The sequence below is a fragment of the Chaetodon trifascialis genome, chromosome 18 (assembly GCF_039877785.1).
Source record: "Chaetodon trifascialis isolate fChaTrf1 chromosome 18, fChaTrf1.hap1, whole genome shotgun sequence".
NCBI classification, from domain to species: domain Eukaryota; kingdom Metazoa; phylum Chordata; class Actinopteri; order Chaetodontiformes; family Chaetodontidae; genus Chaetodon; species Chaetodon trifascialis.
The window spans coordinates 23,595,024-23,621,473 of record NC_092073.1 but is presented as its reverse complement, the minus strand read 5'-3'; the positions used below and the strand labels follow the sequence as shown (position 1 = coordinate 23,621,473).

The 26,450-nt window shown below is 46.0% G+C and overlaps 2 protein-coding genes across 2 annotated transcripts; one reads left to right on the top strand and one right to left on the bottom strand.

Moving 5' to 3' along the window:
* Nucleotides 1-1,444: 1,444 nt before the first annotated feature.
* LOC139347123 (tomoregulin-1-like) lies at nt 1,445-11,865 on the bottom strand. The gene is made up of 10 exons (XM_070986594.1): nt 10,988-11,865; nt 6,985-7,094; nt 6,373-6,502; nt 6,086-6,112; nt 5,882-5,972; nt 5,440-5,588; nt 4,231-4,278; nt 4,023-4,143; nt 3,718-3,879; nt 1,445-3,155 (listed from the first exon to the last, which is right to left on the bottom strand). Exons 1-10 carry the CDS (start codon nt 11,124-11,126, stop codon nt 3,071-3,073), a joined length of 1,062 nt encoding a protein of 353 aa, XP_070842695.1. The 5' UTR covers nt 11,127-11,865; the 3' UTR covers nt 1,445-3,070.
* A 1,387-nt stretch (nt 11,866-13,252) lies between these two features.
* Nucleotides 13,253-24,503, top strand: LOC139347122 (melanoma receptor tyrosine-protein kinase-like). Its single transcript, XM_070986593.1, has 16 exons — nt 13,253-13,355; nt 16,417-16,568; nt 16,926-17,109; nt 17,608-17,742; nt 17,891-17,959; nt 18,455-18,573; nt 20,402-20,543; nt 21,168-21,275; nt 21,350-21,476; nt 21,821-21,894; nt 22,038-22,128; nt 23,191-23,390; nt 23,483-23,615; nt 23,800-23,890; nt 24,108-24,265; nt 24,360-24,503. The coding sequence occupies exons 1-16, from the start codon at nt 13,268-13,270 to the stop codon at nt 24,394-24,396; spliced, it is 1,908 nt and encodes a 635-aa protein (XP_070842694.1). The 5' UTR covers nt 13,253-13,267; the 3' UTR covers nt 24,397-24,503.
* Nucleotides 24,504-26,450: the final 1,947 nt, after the last annotated feature.

Below are 26,450 nucleotides of genomic sequence, written 5' to 3'. Positions count from 1 at the left end.
CTGTTCAATTTTAGGTTTTTGTGCATATGTGATTCGTCCCAGAGGACATTTCTGAACAACAGCTCTTGTTTTGTGTTGATGGAGATGTGGAAAATGATGCTTGGAAACGGTTTGTGTGTGCTGGTCTGAAGGTTTCATCAGGGATCCGTCTGGATACCTCTCAGCTGACAGCTCCTTTGCTTTTGCTCCCAGCAGCAAACTTGTCATCATCATCATACAAGAGCTGTAGCCAGAGTGTCCTTGAAAGTTCAAAAAACTTCCAAAACCCTGGAGGCGGCCAAGCAATGATCAAAACATCCAAGAAAGAAGAGACGAGGCGAGAAAGGAGTGATGGACTGGACAGAGAAGGGGACTCCCCGCCGGTACAAAGCCTCCACCAGCTGCTGCCTATAATTATCCTGCCGTCACCGCTATATTTAACTGCTGCTCCCTGTAGAAGACATCGATGCTTCGACACCACCAGCAGCATGTTCAGGGTGGGTGGAGTCTTCAGGCTGGACTGTTAATATGCCTGCACTCAGTGAATCACAGGGGAGGACGTCTGGTTTGACTGCAGGGGTCACTGTGATTTCATTTGTAAAATTTCTGAGACCAGAAAATCCTCATTTCAGGGGGGCAGCCAGGTAGAGATGACTGTGATTGGCTGAAACATTCTTCCCCTTCAGTTAAAAGGTTTTCAAAATGATGATCTGATCATCATCATCATCTGATTCATATCAGAAAAGTGAAGTTCTGCCTTGAGCGCTGAATGAATGTGTTACAGCTTCCCTGGAGCAGCACCTGGTGGTCATATGAGGAACTGCATCCAATCACAGCTTCATCTCTCAGCTGCGCCTCCATCCCTGGATGATGCATACCTGCCACCAGGTGTCTGAGATAGGCTTTATTCTACTACCCGTCATGTCTCTCTTTGATCATTTCACAGACAAATAATAAGAATGTTTATTTAACTGCGATCAACTTTTCTGCTCAAGTCGTCAATGACTCGCAGACTCCAGGGGACATTAAAATTGGCTGTTTGTGGAAGGTGTTTCTGTGAAAGGAGTCTGGCTGTTTCTGGTTGGACAAAAACGACCTTCCTGTTTATCGAAGAGGTTTGTCTCTGTAGGATCATTTCCATAAAGCTGTCAGAGCCTTAGAACAACAAATGGTAAGATTCACCGATCAGGAACCGACATTGGACCAATTTCAAACATCGCCGTCCTCATCGGTCACCTGGACACAAAAACATGGATCCAGTTTTCTGATGCAGTTTTTGATCACAGCTGGTCGTCAATGAGTGCAGAGATCTGATGGAGCAAATCAGGGTCTGTAATTCATTCTAATCACATGGTTTCCATCTCATGACGTGCTTCAGCGTCAAGTTTCACAGTTTTGACTCTTTAAACACCATCTGGTCAAATCTGCCGTCAGGTGAGTGAGCAGGTGAAAGCCACGACACGCTGGTTTCAAATGTCATAATTTAATTCTAGTTCCACTACAGCACAGTCTAAACAACAGCTTCACTGGTTCATGCAACATCTACAGTAAAATCAGGCCGGATTCCCTCAGACCACAGCTTCACCCCCGCCGCAGAGTCGAATCTGACCTCAGAGCAGCGATTCTTCAGGGAACCTCAAGCTTATTGAGTCTACTTCTTCTATCACAATTAAACGACCAACACGGACACTTCGTACCATTGTTACAAATTATAGAAAAAAAAAAGAAGAAACTCGACCAAAAAAACAGAAACACTTAAATTATCATCAGCTTGTCGAAGCACACAAACGTTGGAATCCATTTCCGGAATGGCGTCGTCTGAAAATTAGGCAATAAAATAGTTCTAACAACAACCTGTACAGCTTGTACCTTTTCACCTTTTAAACAGTAGAAAAAACAGCATTTTGGTTTTCAGGTGCATCTCATCATAACAAATACAAAAAGAAGTAAAATAAAGTTCATCTGAGTTTCATGGAGAGTTATTTTTGACCCTGTGAGACGCAGCAAAACAGAAACAAACTGTCAGTCAACAAAACCCGAGAGGGCCGCAGTGGTCCCTGAAACCCCTACAGTCCAGGGACAGAGTGCCCCCTGGAGGATGGCCATGAGTATAACACAAAAAGAACAGAAGAAAACCAAACATGGGTACAAAACACGACCAGATCACACCAGGGTCCATGTGGTCTTCAGCATGTGAACGCTGTCAAAAGTTATCACAGAAAAATCAAGCAAAACTGCGGTTTGATGCTTCATTTGAATCACTGATTGAAGGTGAATCATGGGAAAACAATGATAATAATAATAATATCAATCTCATAAACACCTGAACACCTCATTTAATCACGACTAAATACTTCATGTTGAAGTGTGTATTTATGATTTTTAAGACATTTTACCTTCAAATCCACTTCCTGAATTTATGTGGCTTCAGTTTGCGTCTCACTCATTTCCAGAATCTAAAGTTTGGCTAAAAACGTCTGTGACTTCTTCCTTTTGGACGTTTTTTACATCAGAATTTGAATGAATTCAGTTTAAGTGAAACTGAAAGAAATTCAGCTGGACGTCAAACATGTCAGCGCCGTAAATTCAGAAGCATCGAGCCGCGGTTTCATCTCAGAGCTCAATGCTCATGACTTCATAGCACACAGAGCTAAATGTCTTAATGTTCCTCCAAAATAAAAGCACGAAAACAGCGTCGATCTGCGTCTCACAGGGCCAAAACACAAAGAGACAATCTGTGGGTTTCCAGTTTGCATGTGGACGGTCCAAAGTGAAGATACAATCAGATAATTAACGTTTCCTGCCGGAGGGTCCACAGTGTTTCAGAGTCTGAGAGGACGGCGGCATCGGGACAGACACAGAACCAACGGATGTCTCTGCTACGCCTGCCAGAAAACAGGAAACCATCTGCAGACGGACAGAAGAACTAAAGCAGCCCTGGAGGAGAAATAAGGCCCCTGAAGAACTTCAAAAATGATCTTAAAAAAGGGAAAAAAAGAGGCACCAAAAAGTCGAGCTATCAAAAATGCAGTCAGTCTGTGGTACGAAAGATTTCTGCTTCTTAAAAACACGAGAGAGAAAAGAGCAGCAGCTACATCATCCTGGACGACGTTCCTGACGGGAAGTGGCCCAGGTGCTGCTTCTGCCTCCGCCCACGCTTCGTCTTATTGCACCTCCTGCAGGAGACGACAGGAAGTGCACGTCAACAACACGCAGTGTGTGTGTGTGTGTGTGTGTGTTTACTGCAGCAGCGATAACACACAGTGGTAGTTGTGTAGTATTAATATCACTTACAGTAGTTTTACAACGCAGCAGTAGTACCGTAACAGTAGTAGCAGTACTTTTTAGCAGTGGTAGCAGTATTAACAGATATTATAGAAGCCAACTAGCAGTATTACTACACGTGGCTGACAGATCTGGTTCAGGTTTGGGTTTGTGGACCAATCTGGATTAACAGCACCATCATCATTTATCTGTGAGCAGCAGTAGCACTTCTAGTAGTAGTAGTACTAATAGTAGTAGTGGTAATAGTTATAGTGGTAGTTCTAATAGTAGTGGTAGTAGTAGAAGTAGTGCTAACAACAGTAGTATCAGTACTAATAGTAGTAGTAGCAGTAGCAGTACTGATAGTAGCAGTAGTACTAATAGTAGTAGTAGTACTAATAGTAGTAGTAGTAGTAGTACTGACAGCAGTAGTAGTGGTGTAAGTGGTAGTAGTAGCGGCAGTGGTGCGAGTACCTGGTGAAGCACATGACCACGGCGACGATGACGGCGATTTGAACGGCTCCGATGATGGCGGCGATGAGGACGTAGTGCAGCTTCTGACCACTGGGCACCACGTACAGGATGTTAAAGTCCAGGAGCTGATCGCACTGAGGACCACCGTACGCCGCCTCACACCTGAGAGACACACACACACACACACACACACACACACACACACACACACACACACACACACGTTCAGGTGGCTGTCCTCCAGACAACAGTTACTCTCCGCCCTGACTGGCTGCTGTATGCTGTGTGCAGGCAGGTGGACATACCTGCAGGTGGGCAGGTTGTGTCTCATCTCACATTGACCATGTTCACAGAACTGGGCATAGTCTTCGGGACAGGGGGCGGGGCTGTCCACAAACCCCTCCCCTTCACCGGGCTTGGACACAGCTGAAAAAAAGAAGAGAACTCTAGTTTCTGATTGGCTCATAGAGACACACTGTAGAACTACAGACAGACGGCAGGACGGAGTCTCACCATAGATGTCCGGTTTGGTCCTGATGCTGTCGTCCTTCCTGCTTTTATCTGAAACCACAGAAGGAGAAAATGCTTGTTAATTTCACAAATATCTTTTTATTTGTTCTTTGTTGTTTGTTTTCGTTCTTTCTTGCAAGAAAGTCTGATGGCACGGCGGAAAAATGGCAACGAAACGTCTTTCGCATCGTTTACAGTCGCTCAAATCGATCAAACCAAGAAACCACGAGGAGCTTTTCTGGAGTACCAAGTGCTGTTGCACCTGAACGCATCGTCCGTCCCTCAGCTGAAACACATTCAGCTCTGTGAGGCGTTCATGAACCCATTGCTGACCGATTAACCACGACAGACTGAGATCAGAGGGGTGAGTGTGGTCAGGAAGAGAAGAAGAATCGACCAGCACCAACGAAGAAGAGGAGGGGGAGGAGGAGGACGAGGCAGGAAACAAGCAGAATAAAGAAGGAGTATAAAAATTGGAGAGCAGAAGGTTAAACGTGACCAGTCAGCCGTGTGTGTGTGTGTGTGTGTGTGTGTGTGTGTGTGTGTGTGTGTGTGTGTGTGTGTGTGTGTGTGTGTGTGTGTGTATGTGTATTGGGGTCAGGTCATCATTCAATATAAATGAGCAGCAGCGTCTTCTTTCTATCCTCTGTCACCTCCTTCTCTTCTCTGTCATCCTTTGACTCCTTCTTTTCCTTCTTCCTCCTCTCCTCATTTCTTATCTTTCCTCCTCCTTTATTTCCTTTCCCCTTTCCTCCATCCTTTCATCCCTCCTTTTTTATTTCCTTCCTTTTCTGGTATTTCCTCAACTCCTTGTCTTTTCCTCTTTTCTCTCTACTTCTCTTCCTCCCTATTCTTCTCTAGCATCCCTGTTCTCCTCCATCCTTCCTCCTTTCTGTTCCTTTCTTCATCCTTCCTCCATCCCTCGTTTCTTCCTCCAGCTCTCCTCTTGTCCTCTCTCCATCTTGTCTCCTCTACTGTTCATTCATTTCTCCTCTTTTTAAGCCTGTCTTTTTTCTTTTCTATAATCTCCTTCTCTCCTTCCTCCTCTTTCCTTTTTTGTCATCTCCTTTCTCCTTTAACTCTTCCTCACTCCTCATTTTTCTCCTCTCGTTCGTCCTCTGCTTCTCTTTTCCTTCCTCGTCCTCGTCTCTGTCCTCAGAGTTTGACGTTGATTCTTCAGTTAGTCAATCAGCTGATGTGTGTCCTGGTTACCTTGACAACGGCCCACATGCTTGATGTCGATCTTCAGCTGTTTGAGGCAGGACGCCTCCCGCACGTGACACGGCGTGTCGTAGGTGACGCCATCGCTGCCACACACCGGGTTGTCGTTATGGCCATTACACACGATGTTACACATGCAGCTGGACACACACACACACACACACACACACAGTTAACACTGACATCAGAATAATCTTCTTCGTACCACAGTGACATCATCATCATGTGGAAATGTGATTGATATGAATGATATGAATTAGACATTTATTTTGAAGGGTACATATATATATATATATATATATATATATATATATATATATATATATATATATATATATATATATATATATATATATATATATATATATATATATAGTGTGTGTGTGTGTGTGTGTGTGTGTGTGTGTGTGTGTGTGTGTGTGTGTGCACTAACAGCATATCTTCAGAGTCTTCATCACACTCGGCTCCAAACTTGCAGTTTCCACATTTCGAAGCCTTTTTTCCGCGACCAGAGCCTTCATCATCTGCACATCAAATACCAGGACAGCACGGCCATCATCATCATCATCATCATCATCATCATCATCATCATCATCATCATTCTTATTAGTGGTCAGTATGTTGTAGCTTTGTTTACCTCCGTCACCTGATCCTGAACCAGCGTCTGATGAAGAGACAGAGATGTTAGGATGTGATCAGCTGACAGGAAGCAGCTCTCATTGGTCAAACAGAGAATGGACACAAAGTGAACGCTCGAACCTCCGTGAGGGAGGATTTCAGTCAGACGACAATTTACACAAACCTCGTACACTGGCTGAAAGGCATTCTGGGTAAATTTACATGTCAAAAACCATGAGAGCAGTAAAAACACTGAGACCGGCGTAAAGCGTCCACCGTGTGGACGTGTGTGCGTCTCTGCGTTACCGTGGTAACAGGGTCCGTCGGACAGGATGGTGATGGCTCTCTGCTTCTTGCAGGCGGCTCGTCTCAGAAAACACTCGTTCTGGTACGTGTCTCCGTTGGACCCGCAGACAGGGACGTACTTCTTATGGCACTGAGAGACACAGTGAGGTAATAATTAGTGAGAGACGTTTAAAGTCAGTAAAACCATCAGCTGTACGAAACGACCTCGATCCATCCGCCACCTCGAAGTGGTACTGACAAAAGTGTATTAGAAATCGTACTTCACTGTACTTTGAAAAAGTGCTAGAATACAAAAAAAACCTATTAGTACGCTGTATTAAAGTGTACTTTAACTTCATTTGAAGTAGAATTCAGTATATTTCCAACACTGGTGGTAATACAATTGTACTGCAGGTGAACTTCAGTACACTTAAAGTAAAAAGTACAGAGTTTTGCCAATTTAGCAGCTATTTCCATTTCAAGTGTACTCAAGGACCACTTGAGTACACCTGAGTACACTTGAAGATGATAAGAACAGCACAAAGTGTACCGAGTACATTCTTCACACAGCAGAAGTGAAGGACAGTATTCTTCTGTCCACGCTGACAGGTCGCAGTACACGCTCGGACTCACGTGGAACTGGCAGACGCACTTGATGTCGGCGCCGTTCTCGCGGCAGGTTCCTCCAAAGCGACACGTCCCGGCGTCGCACACTCGCAGGTCGCTCTTCTTCTCTGACAGATCTGAGAAAGAACAACAGAGGTCGTCACGAGGCCGGAGGTTTGCTTTCAGCGCGAGGTTCTTAAGAAAACACCGGGCTCCGATGTCCTGAGGATGGACATCAGAGACGATGATGTCCATCACAAATAAACGGACATGAATCTGCTTAGAAATTAAAGAAAGACGCTCGTTACCACTGTCCAACGTCCCTCAGTGACCCAGTGACTGCCGTCTGTACATACACAGCTACGCTGCTAACAGGAGCTGCTAACAGATCATTGATCCATCCATCAAAATGGAGTCGAGCTCAGTAAAAACATCAGTAAACATTAGATTATGTAACGAGTTCTGAACAGTGTGAGTGTTCATACTGCTCAGAAATCAGTGCTTAAACTGAAGAGTTTCCATTAATTCATCATAACGTCAAAGCATCAGCTGAGCCTTTAGACTCCCTGAATCAACCACACGGTGGCGCTACATCTGATCCAACATCTGAACCACGCTGTCTCAGCACAGAGACTGCATGAAACACACACACACAAACATACACACACACGCTATTATCCAGGGCAGTAATTTCCTGATGGCAGCTGATTGGTCGACAAGCCGCAGGCAAGCCAATTAGAGCTGGTAATTACAGGGGTCGTGACCCCCGCCTCCCCTGTAATTAATAAATACCTCAGTGTGCTGAGTCAGCACCTGACACACAGAGCCGACTGTGAGGGTGGACAAAAAAACAGAAACACTGAGTTCCCAGCCTCAGCCTGCAGAGTGCGTGTTACTGTGTGTTACTGTGTGTTACTGTGTGTTACTGTGTGTTACTGCGTGGAAACATTAGTACTGGATCTCTGCCGGTGGAAACGTCCTTCGGGAGGTGATCCAACAGTCGATTTCAAACTGGGTCAGGTCTTGTTCTGCCTGCAGATTCTTCACCTGACACTCAACCCATGGCTTTTCAATAATGTCTGGTTGCTATAGTTACAAACTTCCCGTTTGACAGCCATTGGTTGCATCACCAGCCAATTACAGCTTGTTTACAGCGTGAGACAGGCCTGCAGAGACCCCGTCATGGCGGCTCTGTGGGGATTTAGAGTAAAGCCTCCATGTAAACACAGACAGCACAAAACACAATGATGTACAGCAGCTGAGACATGAGCAGGATGGAGGTAACAGCTGGAGAACCAGGTGAGCCTGAAACTAAACCAGGACCTTCAGTCAAGAACTGAAGTCAGAGGCCAAAGGCAGGAACCAAATTCCTGTTTCCACCTGGTCTGAAAAGACTGATTGTACGTGAAGAAGTGGGATGAAACTTTCACACAGTGGGACAGAAACTCAGTGCCGGTCCTGATAAATTCACCACTGTGGCGTCTGAAGCTCCTCAGAGGCTGGTCTACAGTGGAGAGATGATCAGCTGGCTTCAGTGCGAAGCCTCCGCCGTCGAATGTGGTGGAAATGAACGAATGAAATCACTGAAAACACAGACATGTTCATTCTCAGGCTCCGATTCAGCTCTTTGATGAAGCGGTCTGGAAAGACTCAGACCAGGATCCTGATGTGGACCAGTTTCACGCTCAAACGGCCTCTGGTCCATCAAACCCTCCGACGGGCTCCGAGCTCAGAGAGTGCGTCGCTGCCTTTGAATTGGAGTTCAGGATCAGACGTGAAACTCTGAGTCAGTGAACTGTGACGGGTCTCGACCACCGAACGTCTCAGTCAGGAGAGAAAAAACTCGTCCGGAAACGAAGACGAGACCGAGCCGACGCCAGAGTCTGCAAACTGCTGCAGGGTGAAAACACAGAATGAGCCGGTTGGTCGAGCTGACGAGGGAACGGCGTGGTGTGCTGAAGCTGCAGTGATGAAGACAGTGAAGCTGATCTGAGGCCAGAGGGCAGTGAGTGAAGAAGACTGACCTCAAACTGAGGAGGAAGAGCTGATGATCGGTGAGGCGAAGACTGACTAACCTTCTCTCTCTCTCTTTGGGTAGCACAGTGGCACAAGTGGTAACACTGTCGCCTCACAGCTAGAAGGTCCCCGGTTCGAATCCCGCTGTGGGCGCTGGTGGCATGTCCTCCACCATGCCTTGGTGCCTGCCGCTTGAGGAAAAAGGGGCCTTTCTGAGTGGAGCATGTTCTCCCCGTGTTCCTAAAAACATGCAAGAAGATCACCACCTGACCAATGGTGACGGAGAAGTGCTGGTCCCCGGGCGCGCCCACCGCTCCTGGTCTGCCGCGGAGGATCGACAGATCGAGGATGGGTCAAATGGCGTGTAGTGCAACTAACACCTTGTGTGATGTGATTAATAAAGTATTAAGTATCTTCTTCTCTCTCTCTGTATCAGTCTACCTCGCTCGCCCTCTCATGCTCTGCTGACTTCATTATCTCTGCTTGTTTTTCTGCTTCTCGACCTTCAACTTACACCACATGGCCAAAAGTATGTGGACACCTGAAGGGATGACCACCGGACTCTTCTGGCTTCAGTCTTTCCTCCAAATGTTGAACCTGCTGCAGGGATTTGATCCCCAATGTGGTCACGATGAGCCCAAAGTGACGCTTTCACTACGATTCAACCAACAAACACATTCAGATCATTGAGAGGAGAAGCAGCCAATCAAACATCTGAGAAGATCAAACATCTCATGATTCCACAGCAGAGATCAATGAAATGATGAATCAGTTATTAAAATACTTTGGTATCTGTCAGCCAATCACGTCTTAGACACAGTTTAATCTGACAAAGCGTCAGATTTTCTAAACTCTTCACTGGTTTGTAAGTGAATCTTGATTGGTGAAGTAAATAAATGCAGAGTAGAAGAAGAAAGAAGCAGAAAATGAAAATATTCAAGTGAAGTACAAATACCTCACATTTGTACTTAAATACAGTACTTGAGTAAATATTTCGCAGTTGCTTCCCACCGCATTCTAGAATACTCTCGATAAGTGAAACCTGTTGTCTTGGTTTAATTTTGTCGATGACTGTTTTTCTTTTGTTTCTTTCGACAGTGAGAACAGGACGAAGCTACAGGTGTCTTCCAGGTGAGGAGACACCTGACCGCCTGACCACGAACAAACTGTCAGACTGTTGAAGGCACAGCGCCGTGTTTTAATGGAGGTCAGTGGCTCAGAGGGAGAAGATCCACGCAGGGCGCCTGTTAGCGTTAGCATTAGCATTCAGTGTTTGAGTTTGAACGTGAAGGAGGACGAGAACTTCAGCAGGACATCCGTCAGAGTTTACACGTCAGCGTGGCTCCAGCCTGATGTTTCCATGAGGACTTCAACATATAGGCTGAGCACGCACGCTCACACACACACACACACACACACACACACACACACACACACACACACACACACACACACACACACACACACACACACACAGGGCACTCCTTCATGTAACCTCGCCCTGTTTCTCCACCCTGTAATTAACCCTAAAGATAGAGCTCGGTTAAAGTGAGGAGTGGTCAACACACACACACACACACACACAAACACACACACACACACACACACACACACACACACACACACACACACACACACACAAATCCCAGTGAGCGACATGGCCGCTGCTGCAGGTTAACCTTCATTACGTCTCTGCTCGCACTGCACAGGTGTGTCACCTGCGCCATCTTTCTGTTGTCATGACGACTGATTTGATGGATCAATCACTGTTTTCCATCAGGCCCCTGTGGTCGCCATGACAACAGAACCAGAAAGATGCCTCAATGACAACAGCTGGATCTTGTGATCACCTGCTCTGAGACATCCAATAAGAGCTGACAACAGAGGGTCAGACTGTGACCTCTGACCTCCAACATGGACCGAGTCCCAGAGAAACCCGCACCACCTGCAGACCGAGACCGTCCTGAGAAGGACTGTGACGAGCTCAGGTGTAACCAGGACGTTCGTGTCTCACCTGGGCAGTCGGCGGCCTTCCCGGGGCCGCAGTCCGCGCCGCTGCTGCCTCCGCTGCGGGGGAACGAGCTGCGGACGGCGGGCAGAACCAGCAGAACCAGCAGGCAGCAGGACCAGGAGATCCGGCACACCGGAGCCATGATGGAGGGCGGAGGGAGAGACAGATGGAGGGATGGACAGAGACGGGGGGGAGAGGTGGAGACCGAAAGGTACGAGATAAAGCAAGAGATGGATGGAGGGGAAGAAGATAAATACAGAGATGGAGGTGTGGGGACAGACAGGCGGACACAAAGGGAGACAGAGGAGTAGAAACGGGATAAAAAAAAAGGTGAAGAGGGGGGAAAAATGCGTTTTTCTGGAGCCCTTCAGGAAAATCCTCAATAGAAAAACACGGCGCAGAAAAAGAGACTAATGAAGCGGGCTGAAATCCTCCATGTGCTTCCCTCCGTCCAAAAACTCCTCCGGCGCCTCAGGACGAAGACTTCATGCCGAACCCGACAGAAAGAGCCACGAAAACACGGTGAGAAAGCCGGGAGGACGGCTGCTACACGGAGCCCACGATAACAAAGCAAAGCAGGGCCTGGGGCTTCACTCACCGACCCCCACACCTCCACCACCCCCTCAGTCTCAGTCTGCTCACAGCCCGGACTGAGCCTCCATCCCCCAGCCCGCTGCCTCGCACTCAAACCGGCGGGGAGAACCGCGGAACGCCGCGGAGAAAAAGATCCAGGGAGAGATCCGCAGGGACTTCCAGCAGCATCCAGGCCGCAGAGGAGCGAGTGTTCGCCGGCAGAGGACGGATGCGGTAGGTCGGTCGGACCGGGACTTCTTCTTCTTCTTTTTTTTTTTTTTGTCCTCCTGCTCTTTCTCCACTGAATCATCAACAAAGGCTCGAACCACGTGACCTGCAGGAGAGAGGAGACCACTCCCACACAGAGAGAGACAGACAGACAGACAGACAGAGAGTGAGACAGAGACAGTTATTAGCAGTGTCGCTGAGGCTGATGCTTTCTTTGATTTTGCATTTTGGTGTTGATGAGAAATTTCTTTCCAAACCATAAATGTCGACCTGCAGGTGGCGCTAGATTGAAGTCAGAGGACCACCAAAGACAGCAGGGTTCATCCTGCAGGGGCCATGAGTGATATTTCCAGGCTGCCTGGCTGAAAATCACCTGGGGCTCAGGCAACGGGTGCTACCTACCAGAGGACTTCAGACTGGAACACGCTGGCTTGATATGCATGTATCCACGTTCAGTGTGACTTGGCTTCCACTGATGCCTGTCGATGTCCATAAATCTGTTCAGAAATCAGAAGAACGCTTTCTATATCGGGGCAGAACGTTTAACGGTGCAAGTCTGGAAAACCTCAACAATTACAGTTTAAAAACATGACAATTCAACATTTAGATCTCTAATTGAACCAGTTTTGTTATATGCAGTGACAGAATACCTCACTAGGGGGCAGAATATAGCTGCTGAGCCTCCACACACTTAAAACCCCAGACCATTAAAGTCTCAGAACTGAACCAGTGCTCCCAGTCTGCGTCCTGGTGGCCTGCAGGTTAAGGTGGCCACCACAAACCACAGTAAAGGTGCTTCGGTATGGACTCATGGCTTGACTGTGTATCCTAACATCCACAATGTTAACATGAAGCCCCCTAAACACGAGCCCTCAAAGACCTTCAGACTAGATCCTGACACAGGTCCTCCCTGAAGACAGGTCCTCAAGATGAGGTCCAGAGGCAGGTTTGACCTCATTGTTTCTGTTTTTATTGACTTTGAATCAAAGTGAATCAAATGACCACAAAGTCACTGACACACAGGACGTCCAGGAGCTTTAAATGTCCCGTAGAACATCCCACAGCCTGCGTACAGATACTTATACAGTGTGTATAAATACACAGAGTTATTCATCCCTGCAGAGAAAATGATTTGTCAGAAAGAGGGACAAAACAAAAGGCAAAGAATTACAAAATTTAGCTATAAAGAGAACATGATAATGATGGTAATAACTTGACAATGCAAATGTGCAAACGGGAATAAAATAACAATAACTTTAAGAGTAATGTTAAAAATGCACAATATAATAAAACTAAAAAGGTCAAGTTCTATTTCAGCAGAAAGGGGAGGAGTGAAGGCAGAGGAGGAGTGAAGGCAGAGGAGGAGTGAAGGAAGAGGAGGTGAATCTATCAGGATTCATTCAGCTTCAGCACTTTGTCACAGGAGCATAAACCATCATCAGCAGAACAACTGAGGAGTTTCAGTAAAAATCAGCCGTGGACATGAAGGTTTGTGGAGGCGGAGCGGCGCTGCTGCTGCTGCTGCTGCTGCTGCTCGGCTGCTGCTGCTGCACCAACCCTGGCAGGAGAGGTAGGACCGAGTCCGGGGTGAGAGCGACAGGCAGGGAGGGGGCAGAGTGGGCCACTACAAACAGAACTATCATGATCATTACACAGAACACTGTGTGTGCATGTTTGTGTATGTGTGTTTGTTTATTGGTTTAAACAAATTTCTAAGTTTCAGGGTCAGACCGGTTTACTTTCAAGTCGTCTACCTCTCTATCTGTCTGTCTCTGTCTCTCAGTCAGTCTCTCCCTCTGTCCCTCTCTCTGTCTCTCGCTTCATGTTTAAAGGAACAGTTCAACTTTTTACATCAGTCATTTGTTAGTCCAGGACACAATTAGCTTAGCTTAGCACAAAGACTGGAAGCAGAGGGAAACTGTTAGCCCTGCTCCATCAAAACAGAGAGAATCCACCTTCCAGCCTCTCCCAGCTCAGTCTGACTGACATGTTGAATGTCGTTAGCTAACGAGTTGGGACAGAGTTCAAACTCGGCCACCCATAATAGAGCAGAAATTCACTGACTGTACCTCAGTGAAGTCCAGGGTTGACTTTGTTTGTGGACATCAAAAGACTCGCTCTAACTCTCGGTTTTGTTTAAAAATGATGGCTCTCTTAAATGGTTTTCTGTGGGAATTTTCAGGTGATGATTGACAGCTAAATGAATGAATTGTGATATTTCAAGGTGCTTCAATTGGTTAACCTTGCTTTGAGGGTTTAGTCCTGGAAACAGCACAAAAACCATCCTTTCAAATGGCTTTCATCTCACTCAATCAATTTTAATGAGGAAACTGGAAATGTGTTCTCTGCTTTTGTGTTTGACCTTCATTCAAGGTTTAACAAACAAACAAACACACAAACAAACAAACACACACACACACACACACACACACACACACACACACACACACACACACACACACACACACACACACACACAATGCTGCTTTCATCATGGTTTCAGGGACAGGACATAGAAATGTTCCCTGTATGACCTCTGTACCCTCGTCCAAAGTCAGCTGTCAAGCTTGTTTGGTAACACAACAAACAAATACATGTTGCGTTGTTGTGTTTTTCCATTTTTCGTGTGAATTAAAAATGGACTGTTGAGAGGATTGAAGTAGATTCTGCTCAAATCAACAAACCAGGCCGTCTTGTTGAAGGTGATGGTGGATTCAATGAAGCACCTGCAGAAAGTCAGTAAAACTGATCGGTCAATCTGGAGTTTCCTGACAAAGAAAAGGAGTCGCTGAGATTTGGAGGAGATGATTTCACTCTTAGGTTTGAAAGTGAGTTTGTGGCTCTGAGGTTTAGCAATGTCACCACTCTGTTTGTAGTCTGGCCACTGACCTCCAGTGTAGGGATGGTGGATCAGTCAACAGCTCTGGAGTCACTGAGGTTCAAGGCCTTTCCTGCCACATCGCTCCTGTCCACCTCACAACCACTCGGACTGTGTCACGAGAATATTTCATGTAGATTATTTCGGGGTCCCCGCTGCCTCCTGAAGGATGTTTTTGACATGGCTAGTCCCAGTGTCCTCTCAATTATCAACAGCTCCCTGGCCACTGATACCGTACACAGTGGCCAGGCCACTCCTGAAATGAAAAACAACTTAGACCCCACCTTGCCCAGTAACCCCGGACCCTCTTTCTAAAGTTCCATTCCTGTTTATGGTTCTTGAAAAGCTTATTCTGTCAGTCGCTGCCCTACCTACATCAAAAAAAGGTCTTTCACTCAGGTTTTAGAGACAGACTCTGCCTTTCTGAAGGCATGTAGTGGCCTGCTCCTCTCGGTCAGCTAAGGTACAGTACCTTCCTAATTCTTCTTGACCTCAGCACAGCCTTTGATGCTATGGATCATGACATTTTAATGGTCCGTCTCCAGTACAAGCTTGGTGTCGATAGAACTGCCTTGAACTGGTTCCCATCCTACCGCAAAGTTCCTCTCTGAACGTAGAAACATTTTTTGTCACCTCCAATTAGTCTCTCCTGCGGCATCCCACAAGGTACCATCTTATGTCCCATTCTCATTCCTTTTCTCTTTATGCATGCTTTCTGTCAGCCAGATCCTTCAAAAATACATTTCATGTGTCTGTTATGCATGTGACACAAAGCTCTATCTGCCCTTGAAACCAGATGACCAGTCCAATCTAGTTGGAACTGGCTTGAGAACATAAAACATTGGATGGCCCAGCTGAATGAAGGCAAATCTGAACTTGTCCCTGTTGGCCGCCTGAGTCCATTGATTGCCAACAGTCTTGGCAGCCTGTCCACTCTTGTCAAACCCCATGACAAAAACCTTGGTGCAATATTTGATTTAAGTTTGACAAGCAAATCAATGCAATAGTAAAAGCTATTTGCATTTGTCTCTTTCAGAGATCTTGAGACAGTCAGTCATGCCTTTATATCCTCCGGCTTGGACTACGGCAACTCTCTGTATACTGGGATTAGTCAGTTGTCCTTCTCCTGCCTGCAACTGGTTCAGAATGCCACAGCCAGGTGCCTGACCAGTTCCTGAGCAAGAGAGAGACCATATTACTCCCATTCTGGCTTTTCTCGGCAGGCTGTCATTATGGTTCAAACTTGATTTGAAGGCTCTCCTGTTTGTTTATGAAGGCCTAAATGAGCCGCCCCCTCCTACATCACAGACCTCCTAATCCCTCGTCTTTAGTCGGTGTGGGTTATTTTTAAATACATTTGACTTGACTTTGTTTTGTTGATGTGACTTTCAGAGCTTTTGTGATCCAGGGCATGTTGTCTTCCCCATTCCCCTGCCGCCCCCCCACTTCCTACTGGACACTCAGCACCACAATGTCTGACCAGTTGTATATGTTATCATCCTTAATTTAAGTGAACTGGAAGCAGGCAGATACCACACAGGCTAATTTAAGGATAAGATAAATGATCTTCTGCTGGCTGAACTTGTGTAAAAACTGATCTGAAGATGAAGGTTTTTCCATTCATTACAATACAGCAAATGTGATTGAGAAAGTAGCACCACCAAGTGGCCAATAGAGGAAGTGCAGCTAAACACACTTCAGCTCTGACATCTGTAACATCTGTCTGCATGTCTGTCTGTTTGTCTACTATCAGTTTGTCAGGGAACAAATTCCAACTTGAACCTTATCGGCAGTCTTGAAAATCACTATGACAACATGGTGAAGGCATACTCCAACTGCTCCGTGGTCCTGGACAACCTGGAGATCACCCACACCAAGGAGCACCACGACCTGTCCTTCCTCCAGGTCAGTTTCCAGTGCTGGACTTTTTGTGGTTGTCAGAGCAGCCTGTTAGCTGCAGTTTTTATCTTGATCTCTCCAGGCAACTGTTGCTGAACACTTTGTCATCTTTCTTTCTGTCAGAGTGATATTTTCCTCCTATGGTGCTGAAGATGTGATCAGGGAGCTTTTTCAAAACTCTCTTTTTTAAGAATAAGCAAACATTGATGCTGTGAAAAGAATATTGTAATCATCTAAATTATTATTATTAATTTGCAGTTACCAGGTGAAAAGATGAAAACTCATCAGCATGTTCCTTTTCAGAACTGAAGGCATGTCTGAGAATAAAACATTAAATACGATCATCTCCTTCTCTTTCTTCAGTCCATTGAGGAAGTAGGCGGAAACGTTCTGATCGCTCTGAACGAGCCTGCAATCATCCCATTGGTCAATCTGAGGCTGATTCGAGGCCAGAAACTCTATCATAACCAGTTCGCCCTGGCGCTGATGTTGAACTACAAGAATGACACTGTAGGGCTGAAAGAGCTGCAGCTCAGCAGTCTGACAGGTACACACACACACGCACACACACACACACACACACACACACACACACACACACACACACACACACACACACACACACACACACACACACAGCAGTCGGTAAATTGGATCAGATTCACACTTAGATATCCCAACATATAATTTCATTTTGCATGTTGCATGATTTTCAGTTGAAGTCCCCTAAGCGAATGACAACGTCCACAGCTGGTGGACATCTGCACTCTACTGAGTGCACTCCCTATCTGATTGGGCTCTGATTGGTGAAGGATGTTAACACTAGTAATAACACAGAACTTTGTCAGACTCTGACTGGGACTCCAGCTTCGAGTTAAACTGATACAACATGACTCAACACAATTTGGTTGGTGTGAGTTGCACTTATGTGTTACTCAATGTTCATGTGTAAGTTTTGTGTTAAACTGGACCCTCACTTATGACTGGAATTCAGTGACTTGACTTGATGAGTTTTTTCTTGAGCTCCACGAACTTCTCCTCACAGAGATCCTGAGAGGAGGAGTAAAGATGGTAAATAATCCCTTGCTGTGTAACACTGACACCATCCAGTGGTGGGAAATCCTGGACAGAGACAGCAATCCCAGCTTGGTTTTCGATAAGGGTGCCATCATACGTACATGTATGTAGAAAAATTATCAGGTTACCTCATGAAGTTGTGGCTTCAATCTGTGGAGTTTTAATGAATATTAATGTGTGTGTGTGTGTGTGTGTGTGTGTGTGTGTGTGTGTGTGTGTGTGTGTGTGTGTGTGTGTGTGTGTTTTTCCAGGTCAGAAGTGTGACAAGAGATGTACTTACAGGTCTTGTTGGACACCAGGACTGGATCACTGCCAGAAATGTAAACACACACCTTTGTCCATCGTCTACCTGCTGTACCTTTCCTGTCTATGTTTTTCCACCTTTTAATTTTTACCTCTGTTTCATCTGTTCTCTCCCTTCCTGTCCTGTTCTCTGTCTCTCATTTATTAATTTAGTTGGAACTTCACGTTTTTATCAACATTTGAACCTAATTGTTCCCCAGAACATTTGAAACCTTCACGTTCTACCAGTTATCGCCCTTAAATTTGCCTTCCTGTCTAACAAACTTCTTATTACTGAATATAGAGATGAAGTGCTGTCTGTCACAGTTTGAAATCAAATATGAGACCACCATATTAAGCTAATTGTCTTCAAGATTCTATTAAAAAACACTCATGTGTCAAATATCATTCTTCATTTTTTTACCTTTTGTATTTGACTGGACAAATGAACAAATAAATAAACAAACATAACATTCATATCATTGATGTTGATGAGCTGCACGGCCAAAAATGTCTCTGTGTGTCTCTATTAGTCACCAAGTTGCAGTGTGCGAGTCAGTGCAGCAGGAGGTGTTGGGGTCCAAAGCCCACCGACTGCTGCCATGAACACTGTGCTGCTGGCTGCACTGGACCTCGAGCCACAGACTGCCTGGTCAGTGTCTGCATGTTTGTTGTTTGTCAGCACTGTCGTCCAGCACAGCTCGACCACTGTTTCCTGTGAGGTGTCCAAGTTCTTAATGGTCACAAATGTCAATGACAAGAAACATTTTTTAAGGTAACTTAAATAAATACGGGCGACTCCTCTGACTTGGTGACATAGTCGTCATAAAAGACGGAGAACTGTGGGGACTGGAACTGGTGCCGTGGCTTTAGCCCCATCTTGCATGTGCTGTCAAGTATGACGGTGGCCGTGGAGAGACGGATCAGAGGAGGCAATGGAAAGGAGGTGTAACAAAAGCATCGACCTTGAGGGATGGTGCAGGTGACATAGTTGAGGTGGCCTTGCATTGAAATAAGTTAGTGTTGGTGTGTCTCTGAGCCAGAAGGAATTTGGAAAGTAAGGGATTCTGTAGAATCTGAATTACACTGAACAAAAATATATACACAACACTTTTGTTTTTGCTCCCATTCTTCATGAGCTGAACTCAAAGATCTAAAACATTTTCTATGTACACAAAAGATCCATTTCTCTCAAATATTGATCACAAATCTGTCTAAATCTGTTGTTGTTGATCGTGGTCTGTGAAATGTTGGTCCAAGCCAAGTTGCTGAATATTGGCAGGAACTGGAACATGCTGTCGTATACGCCGATCCAGAGCATCCCAAACATGCTCAATGGGTGACATGTCTGGTGAGTGTGCTGGCCATGCAAGAACTGGGATGTTTTCAGCTTCCAGGAATTGTGTACAGATCCTTGCAACATGGGGCCGTGCATTATCATGCTGCAACCTGAGGTGAATGGCACAACAATGGGCCTCAGGATCTCATCATGGTATCCCTGTGCATTCAAAATGCCATCAATAAAATGCACCTGTGTTCGTTGTCCATAACATATGCCTGCCCATACCATAACCCCACTGTCACCATGGGCCACTCAATCCACTACGTTGACATTAGCGTACGGTACAGTGGAACAAGTGGTAACACTGTCGTCTCACAGCTAGAAGGTCCCCGTTCGAATCCCGATGTGGGCACTGGTGGCGTGTCCTCCACCATGCCTTCGGTGCCTGGTGCTCGAGGAAAAAGGGGAGTTTCTGTGTGCATGTACTCCCCATGTTCACCTGGGTATCCTCCATAAAAAAATAAAAAAAACACATTAAAAACATGCAAGAAGATCACCACCTGACCAATGGTGACAAACGAGAACTGGGTCCCCGGGCGCTGCTGTCGGCTGGCAGGCCGCTCCTGGTCTGCCGCGGAGGAAGGACGTGACGGGATGGGTTAAATGTGGAGAAACGAAATTCACTAAAATGCATGCCGTGTGCAGTTTCCCCCTCTGTAACTCTCTGTGGACGACTAATAAAGGGATGTCTTTCTGTATCTAAATAGAGAACTCGGGATGAAGTTCAAAGTGAAATCTTTATCTTCTTAAAAGGAAATCAGGATGAATTTTGTTATTTTGTTTGAGGGGGGTGATGCAATCAAATGCAGCTCCAATATAAAGCATGAAACTGATGTGGTGCACAGAAAGTTTAAAGCCATGGGTAATTTCTAGCTCTTGTCATGAATTGATTTTTCGACTTAAAACTCCCATAGACTAACTGTGTCATAACAGGAAGCTAATGATGAGGCTTTTTTTTTTTTTTTCATAGCAAAAGCCCCCAGTCTATGGGACCCCCCTAACGGCCAATGTTGTTTGTGGTTAAGTTATTTTTCCCTTGTTGTCCACTATTTTACTTTTTATATATTTAGAAAATAAAGCTACATGTACACACATTGAAGACACTGTTTTTCTTTTTGTCTCTCTACTTCTTCTTCAGGCCTGCAGGGAGTTAAATGATAATGGGACCTGTAAAAGTGCTTGTCCTCCTCTGACAGTCTATGACCACAAAACCCGCCAGATGGTCAAAAACCCAGACGGCAAGTTCTCCCTCGGGGCGACCTGCGTCGAGTCCTGTCCCGGTATGGACTTTAAAACCTCAACTTTGAGATCATCCCAGTAATTCAATCTGAACAGATATATTCATCTAATCACATCATCAAGTCCTGCTGGTGTCCCCTACAGGCAGCAGTGTTTATTAAAGCCACAATATGAAAGTGTCGGACGGAACAAGTTTTTCTACTGCATTTCTTTTGCATTACTGTGATTAAAAGCAAATAAATAATTTTCAATTCAATTCAATTCAATTCAATTCAATTCAATTCAATTCAATTCAATTTTATTTATTTGTATAGCGCCAAATCACAACAGAAGTTGTCTCAGGACACTTTCCATATAGAGCTGGTACAGACCAAGCTCTTTTATCTACAAAGAAACCAACAATTCCCCCATGAGCAAGCACTTGGCGACAGTGGCGAGGAAAAACTTCCTTTTAACAGGCAGAAACCTCGAGCAGAACCAGACTCTGGGTGGGCGGCCATCTGCCTCGACCGGTTGGGTGAGAGAGGAAGAGCAAGAGAGCAAATAAAAACCCTCTCTTGTTCTGCTGCATTGATTGAGTTCTTGAGTTTACGAGTGCAATGGTAAACCAGCAAGGTACTTTTGAAGCTTTTAAAAAAACATGCTTTGTCTTGGTTTAAATCTAGATAACTACGTGGCAAAAGGTGGATCATGTGTCTGCAGCGCTGGAATGTACGAGGTGGAGGAGAACGGAGTCCAACGCTGCAAACCCTGTGATGGACCCTGTCCAAAAGGTAGAGGAAGACACTGAGAGAGACAGAGCTGAATACTAAACAAATAACCTGACGGAGTCTTTCTCTTCCTCCAGTCTGTGATGGAGTCGGGGTTGGTGCTCTGATGGAGGCCTTGGCCATTGACAGCTCCAACATTGAATCCTTCAGAAACTGCACTAAGATCAATGGGAACATTGAATTCTTTGAAGTCTCCTTTACTGGGTGAGATCCTCTTCACTGCCTCACTACATGAGCTGCTCACAGGTTTAGAAAATGACATTTTCAGGTGTCCTGGTTACTTTGGACAAACCACAAAGATCTTTGTGAACTGCAGTTTCCTTCTATCCACGAGTCAGAAGTCTGACAAAATGTTTAAGCAGTGCTTCTGCTCATTTAGGTTGACCACAACTTTGAGACCAGGTCTACCTGCATGAACTGTTGATGCTACTTGAACTTCTGTCTGCAGCTGCTTCAGCTTGATGTCTGAAACATAACTTTGAGTGAAGGAAGGTGGCAAGTTTTGTGATCAATGACATCGATTGGTTTCTTTTCATTGACTCCTCCAGGGACAAATACTATAAAATCCCGCCCATGGACCCGGCGAAACTGGAGTATTTCAGGACAGTGAAGGAAATCACAGGTAGGTCAAAGGTCATCAATGCTTCTCCTCTCTAGGAACACTGAATTATTTTGTTGATTTTGATGCGATAATGGAAAGACCTGTTCTAGAGGGTGGTTGACCTCATGAACAGCAGGTACAGTCAGTGTGTGTGTGTTCTCCAGGCTACTTGCTGATCCAGTCCTGGCCAGAGAATCTGACCTCTCTGTCAGTGTTTGAGAACCTGGAGATCATCAGGGGAAGAACAACACGCGCGTGAGTCACTTGATAAATACATTGTTGGTGAATGACCTCAGTGGTCAGCACGATGATCAGATTAACAGTGAGATTGGGAAACATTAACTTATATATGTGAATATGTGAGATTTTATATTGTCAATGACTGATTGTGAAATGTTGACGATGGAATCGTCCTTAGAAAACTGTTGGGAAAAGGGGCAGGTACTTTCAAAAAAGACTTGCCGGGTGATTGGATGAACCAGCTCTCGATCATGGGCTCACTTCAACCAGTCAGATCAAAGAACCATATGATGTTGTCGTAGGACTCTCACTCTGAAAACAACTTTTCCATGAAGAAAAGCCTTCAGTGCTGCTTCTCTCTTCCTTCAATGAAGAAATACTCCCCAGTTCTGATAGAAATGACACTTTAGCAACAACTATGCTAACATCTTTAGCAGCCACCATTGTTTCCAATGACCAGTCGCTGCTCTCACTGTCCAGTTCACACCCATAGTTTCCAAGTACTTCCTCACAGGACACCGATTGATCCGAAACAATTTTGGTTCACCCACAAGTGCAGAACCTGAAGTGTGGCCAGATGAATTCTCACGTTGCCTGATCTTGCAAATCCACTTGCCTCGCAATGTAAAGGCTACTAAAGACTTTGGTTAAAGTTTGGGAAAGATGTTGGTTTTGGTTTTCTTGAAAAAGTCAACACATCCTGGTTTTTGTGTCAGCTTTGACTTTTCAACTACTAAACTAAAACCACCGGAATTCCTGAGCCTGAACCAAGTGCTCAATGTCCAAACAGAACCATAAAACCATCATTACAAGTTCATTACCACTACAAGTGTCCCACAAAATGTATTTTCTAATGCCAATTAGTTGTGCGTGAACAGATGTTATAGGAGGCAGGATGTCAGACAAACCGACCATAGACCAGGGCAGATTTGCCATCCCTTCCACTGATCTCATCATGGTGCAGAATTAAACTTTCATACCACACCTCTTCAAACCAGAAACAACTCTTTGTTTGGACTTGAATAAATATGTATGAATAGATTTTCTTCAGAAACATACTGAATATTTCTTCTCCAGTTTGCACAGTTTTTTGGTGATAGGTACGAAGCACCTCCGCTGGCTGGGTCTACGCTCTCTGAAGGAGGTGAGTGCCGGCGGGGTGTATTTCAAGGACAACCCTCAGCTCTGCTACACGCAGGCCGACCAGTGGACCCACCTCTTTAGATCCACCGAGCAGACCGTCACCATGCGCAACAACACCCCCACCGATGTCTGCGGTGAGTTCCTGCATGTGTGCCGTGGTCATCACTGCCATCGCTGTTTAGTAAAGTGAATGAAACGAGAAAATCTTTCTGTCTCCTTCACACAGAACAACAGAATCGAACCTGTGACACAGAGTGTACAAATGTGGGCTGCTGGGGTCCAGGTCCCACCATGTGCGTCTCCTGTCGGCATTTCAACCGCAGGGGGCGCTGTGTGTCACACTGTAACCTGCTGCAGGGGTGAGACAGACCTTTGAATTCTGCTATTTGAAACAGGCTAATATCAGAGACAGGCTGTAATTTAAAACCTGCCTTTATTTGACAGTTTACCTCGTGTGTTTAGGAATCTTTGATCTATGATTGTTGTGTCCTCTGAGGGCTTCCGTCCTGTCTGCTGACCTTTCTCTTTATTATTTTTCTGCAGTGAGCCCAGAGAGGTCCAGGTGAACAGCAGCTGTGTGGAGTGTCACCCAGAGTGTCTGCTGAAGACCGACATCCCGACCTGCCACGGACCGGTCAGTCCACCCGCTGAAAATGATGATAATAATTACTGAATTGTTAAAAAGTCCAACAAATATACAAAGTCACAACAGAGGAAAAAATGAGCAAATGTGATCAGATCCAGTTGAGCCGAACACAAAAAATTCTCCAGTATCAATTTTAAGAACTGACCATATTTTCTGTGAATTACTTCTGAACATATCTTACTGCCTCCTCCGTCCCCACCTGCAGGGTCCAGACCAGTGTTCCCAGTGCGCCCACTTTAAAGACGGCCCCCACTGTGTGCCGCACTGCCCCCACGGTGTGCTGGGAGATGCAGACACGCTGATCTGGAAATACCCCGACAGGACCGGCCAGTGCCAGTCCTGCCACCAGAACTGCACCCAGGGGTGAGACGCATGTTGCTGATTGGTCATTCAGAGCTGACTGACAGAGAAGTGGCTCATACTTGAATGAAGGTGTTTTGTGTCTCTGTGCCTGCAGGTGTTCAGGTCCTGGACTATCTGGATGCGCTGGTTAAAAGCACAACTTTGACTTTTACTCACCAAAACTCAACATTACTGAAGATCACAGAGAAGCAGCTTGTTGTAGATTGTTTCTGTTCTCAGTAAACCTGCATGTTGTCTCGAATCCTGTCTGTGACCTGGTCTCATTTTATCACAGGAATATTGATGAGAAAGTTACTGACATTGGGACTCTCAGATATTGTTGGAAATAGTCGTAAACATGTGAAATTAAGATGTAAGTGTGATTCATTTAATCCGGCTAACATCCCTGGAAAACTTGAAAACAACCTTTGCTGCTTCGTATCAGCCAATCCACCCACATGGCCCTCCCAACTCCCCTGGGTAGAACATACCTGTAACACCCTGCAAACTTCTTCTACAGGTATGCCAATCAAAGCCTCCGACTGGCTCTGGGTGTCAGATTGTGTTTGATAAAGAGTTTGTTCTGTACCAGCTCTATATGGAAAGTGTCCTGAGACAACTTTTGCTGTGATTTGGTGCTATAGAAATTAAAAAAAAAAAAATTCTAAATTATCAGTACAAAACAAATTCACATGAGAAAATACCAAAGGAAGAGCTCCTTTCACACATACCTGTGTAAAACATAATAACATCAGTCCAGCACCAGGCTTCTACATGCACATCCTTTAAGGAGAACGGCAGACCGATCAGAAACCATCACTATGCTCCGCTAGCCTAGCTTAGAATGGCCTAGCTTGAGATCGGTAAACTAGCATATTACAAAGAAGTGCTATTCACGATTAAAAATACAAATACACAATGAACTACACATTATGACAAGAAACATGATTTGTGACCTGCATAAAACAAGATTTGCGCCTCTTATCTAACATTTTTATAATAATAATAATAATAATAATAAAGCTAATTGAATCTGAATTACAGAGAGAGAGAGAGCAGTGTGGAGGCAGAGGAGGAGGTGTGGAAGCAGAGGAGGAGCTGTGGAAGCAGAGGAGGAGGTGTGGAGGCAGAGGAGGAGCTGTGGAAGCAGAGGAGGAGCTGTGGAAGCAGAGGAGGAGCTGTGGAGGCAGAGGAGGAGCTGTGGAAGCAGAGGAGGAGCTGTGGAAGCAGAGGAGGAGGTGTGGAGGCAGAGGAGGAGCTTTGGAAGCAGAGGAGGAGGTGTGGAAGCAGAGGAGGAGCTGTGGAGGCAGAGGAGGAGCTGTGGAGGTAGAGGAGGAGGTGTGGAGGTAGAGGAGGAGGTGTGGAAGCAGAGGAGGAGGTGTGGAGGTAGAGGAGGAGGTGTGGAGGTACAGGAGGAGGTGTGGAGGTAGAGGAGGAGGTGTGGAAGCAGAGGAGGAGGTGTGGAGGCAGAGGAGGAGGTGTGGAGGCAGAGGAGGAGGTGTGGAGGTAGAGGAGGAGGTGTGGAAGCAGAGGAGGAGCTGTGGAGGTAGAGGAGGAGGTGTGGAGGTACAGGAGGAGGTGTGGAGGCAGAGGAGGAGGTGTGGAGGCAGAGGAGGAGGTGTGGAGGTACAGGAGGAGGTGTGGAGGTAGAGGAGGAGGTGTGGAGGCAGAGGAGGAGGTGTGGAGGCAGAGGAGGAGGTGTGGAGGTAGAGGAGGAGGTGTGGAGGTACAGGAGGAGGTGTGGAGGCAGAGGAGGAGGTGTGGAGGTACAGGAGGAGGTGTGGAGGCAGAGGAGGAGGTGTGGAGGCAGAGGAAGAGGTGTGGAGGCAGAGGAGGAGCTGTGGAGGTAGAGGAGGAGGTGTGGAAGCAGAGGAGGAGCTGTGGAGGTAGAGGAGGAAGTGTGGAAGCAGAGGAGGAGGTGTGGAGGTAGAGGAGGAGGTGTGGAAGCAGAGGAGGAGCTGTGGAGGCAGAGGAGGAGGTGTGGAGGTAGAGGAGGAGGTGTGGAGGCAGAGGAGGAGGTGTGGAGGCAGAGGAGGAGGTGTGGAGGTACAGGAGGAGGTGTGGAGGTACAGGAGGAGGTGTGGAGGCAGAGGAGGAGGTGTGGAGGCAGAGGAGGAGGTGTGGAAGCAGAGGAGGAGGTGTGGAGGCAGAGGAGGAGGTGTGCACTTCTCTGCAGAGCGTCATTAATCCACCAGGATTCGTCGTT

Bases quoted from the DNA above. Each gene is read 5' to 3' on its own strand.
- LOC139347122 (XM_070986593.1), top strand. From the start codon at position 13,268: ATGAAGGTTTGTGGAGGCGGAGCGGCGCTGCTGCTGCTGCTGCTGCTG. The intron at 23,616-23,799 runs GTGAGACAGACC...ATTTTTCTGCAG, and splicing joins CACTGTAACCTGCTGCAGGG to TGAGCCCAGAGAGGTCCAGG. The intron at 24,266-24,359 runs GTGAGACGCATG...CTGTGCCTGCAG, and splicing joins CACCAGAACTGCACCCAGGG to GTGTTCAGGTCCTGGACTAT.
- LOC139347123 (XM_070986594.1), bottom strand. From the start codon at position 11,126: ATGGCTCCGGTGTGCCGGATCTCCTGGTCCTGCTGCCTGCTGGTTCTG. The intron at 6,113-6,372 runs GTAACGCAGAGA...TCTCTTCATCAG, and splicing joins CGACGGACCCTGTTACCACG to ACGCTGGTTCAGGATCAGGT. The intron at 3,156-3,717 runs GTACTCGCACCA...CGTCTCCTGCAG, and splicing joins GTGGTCATGTGCTTCACCAG to GAGGTGCAATAAGACGAAGC.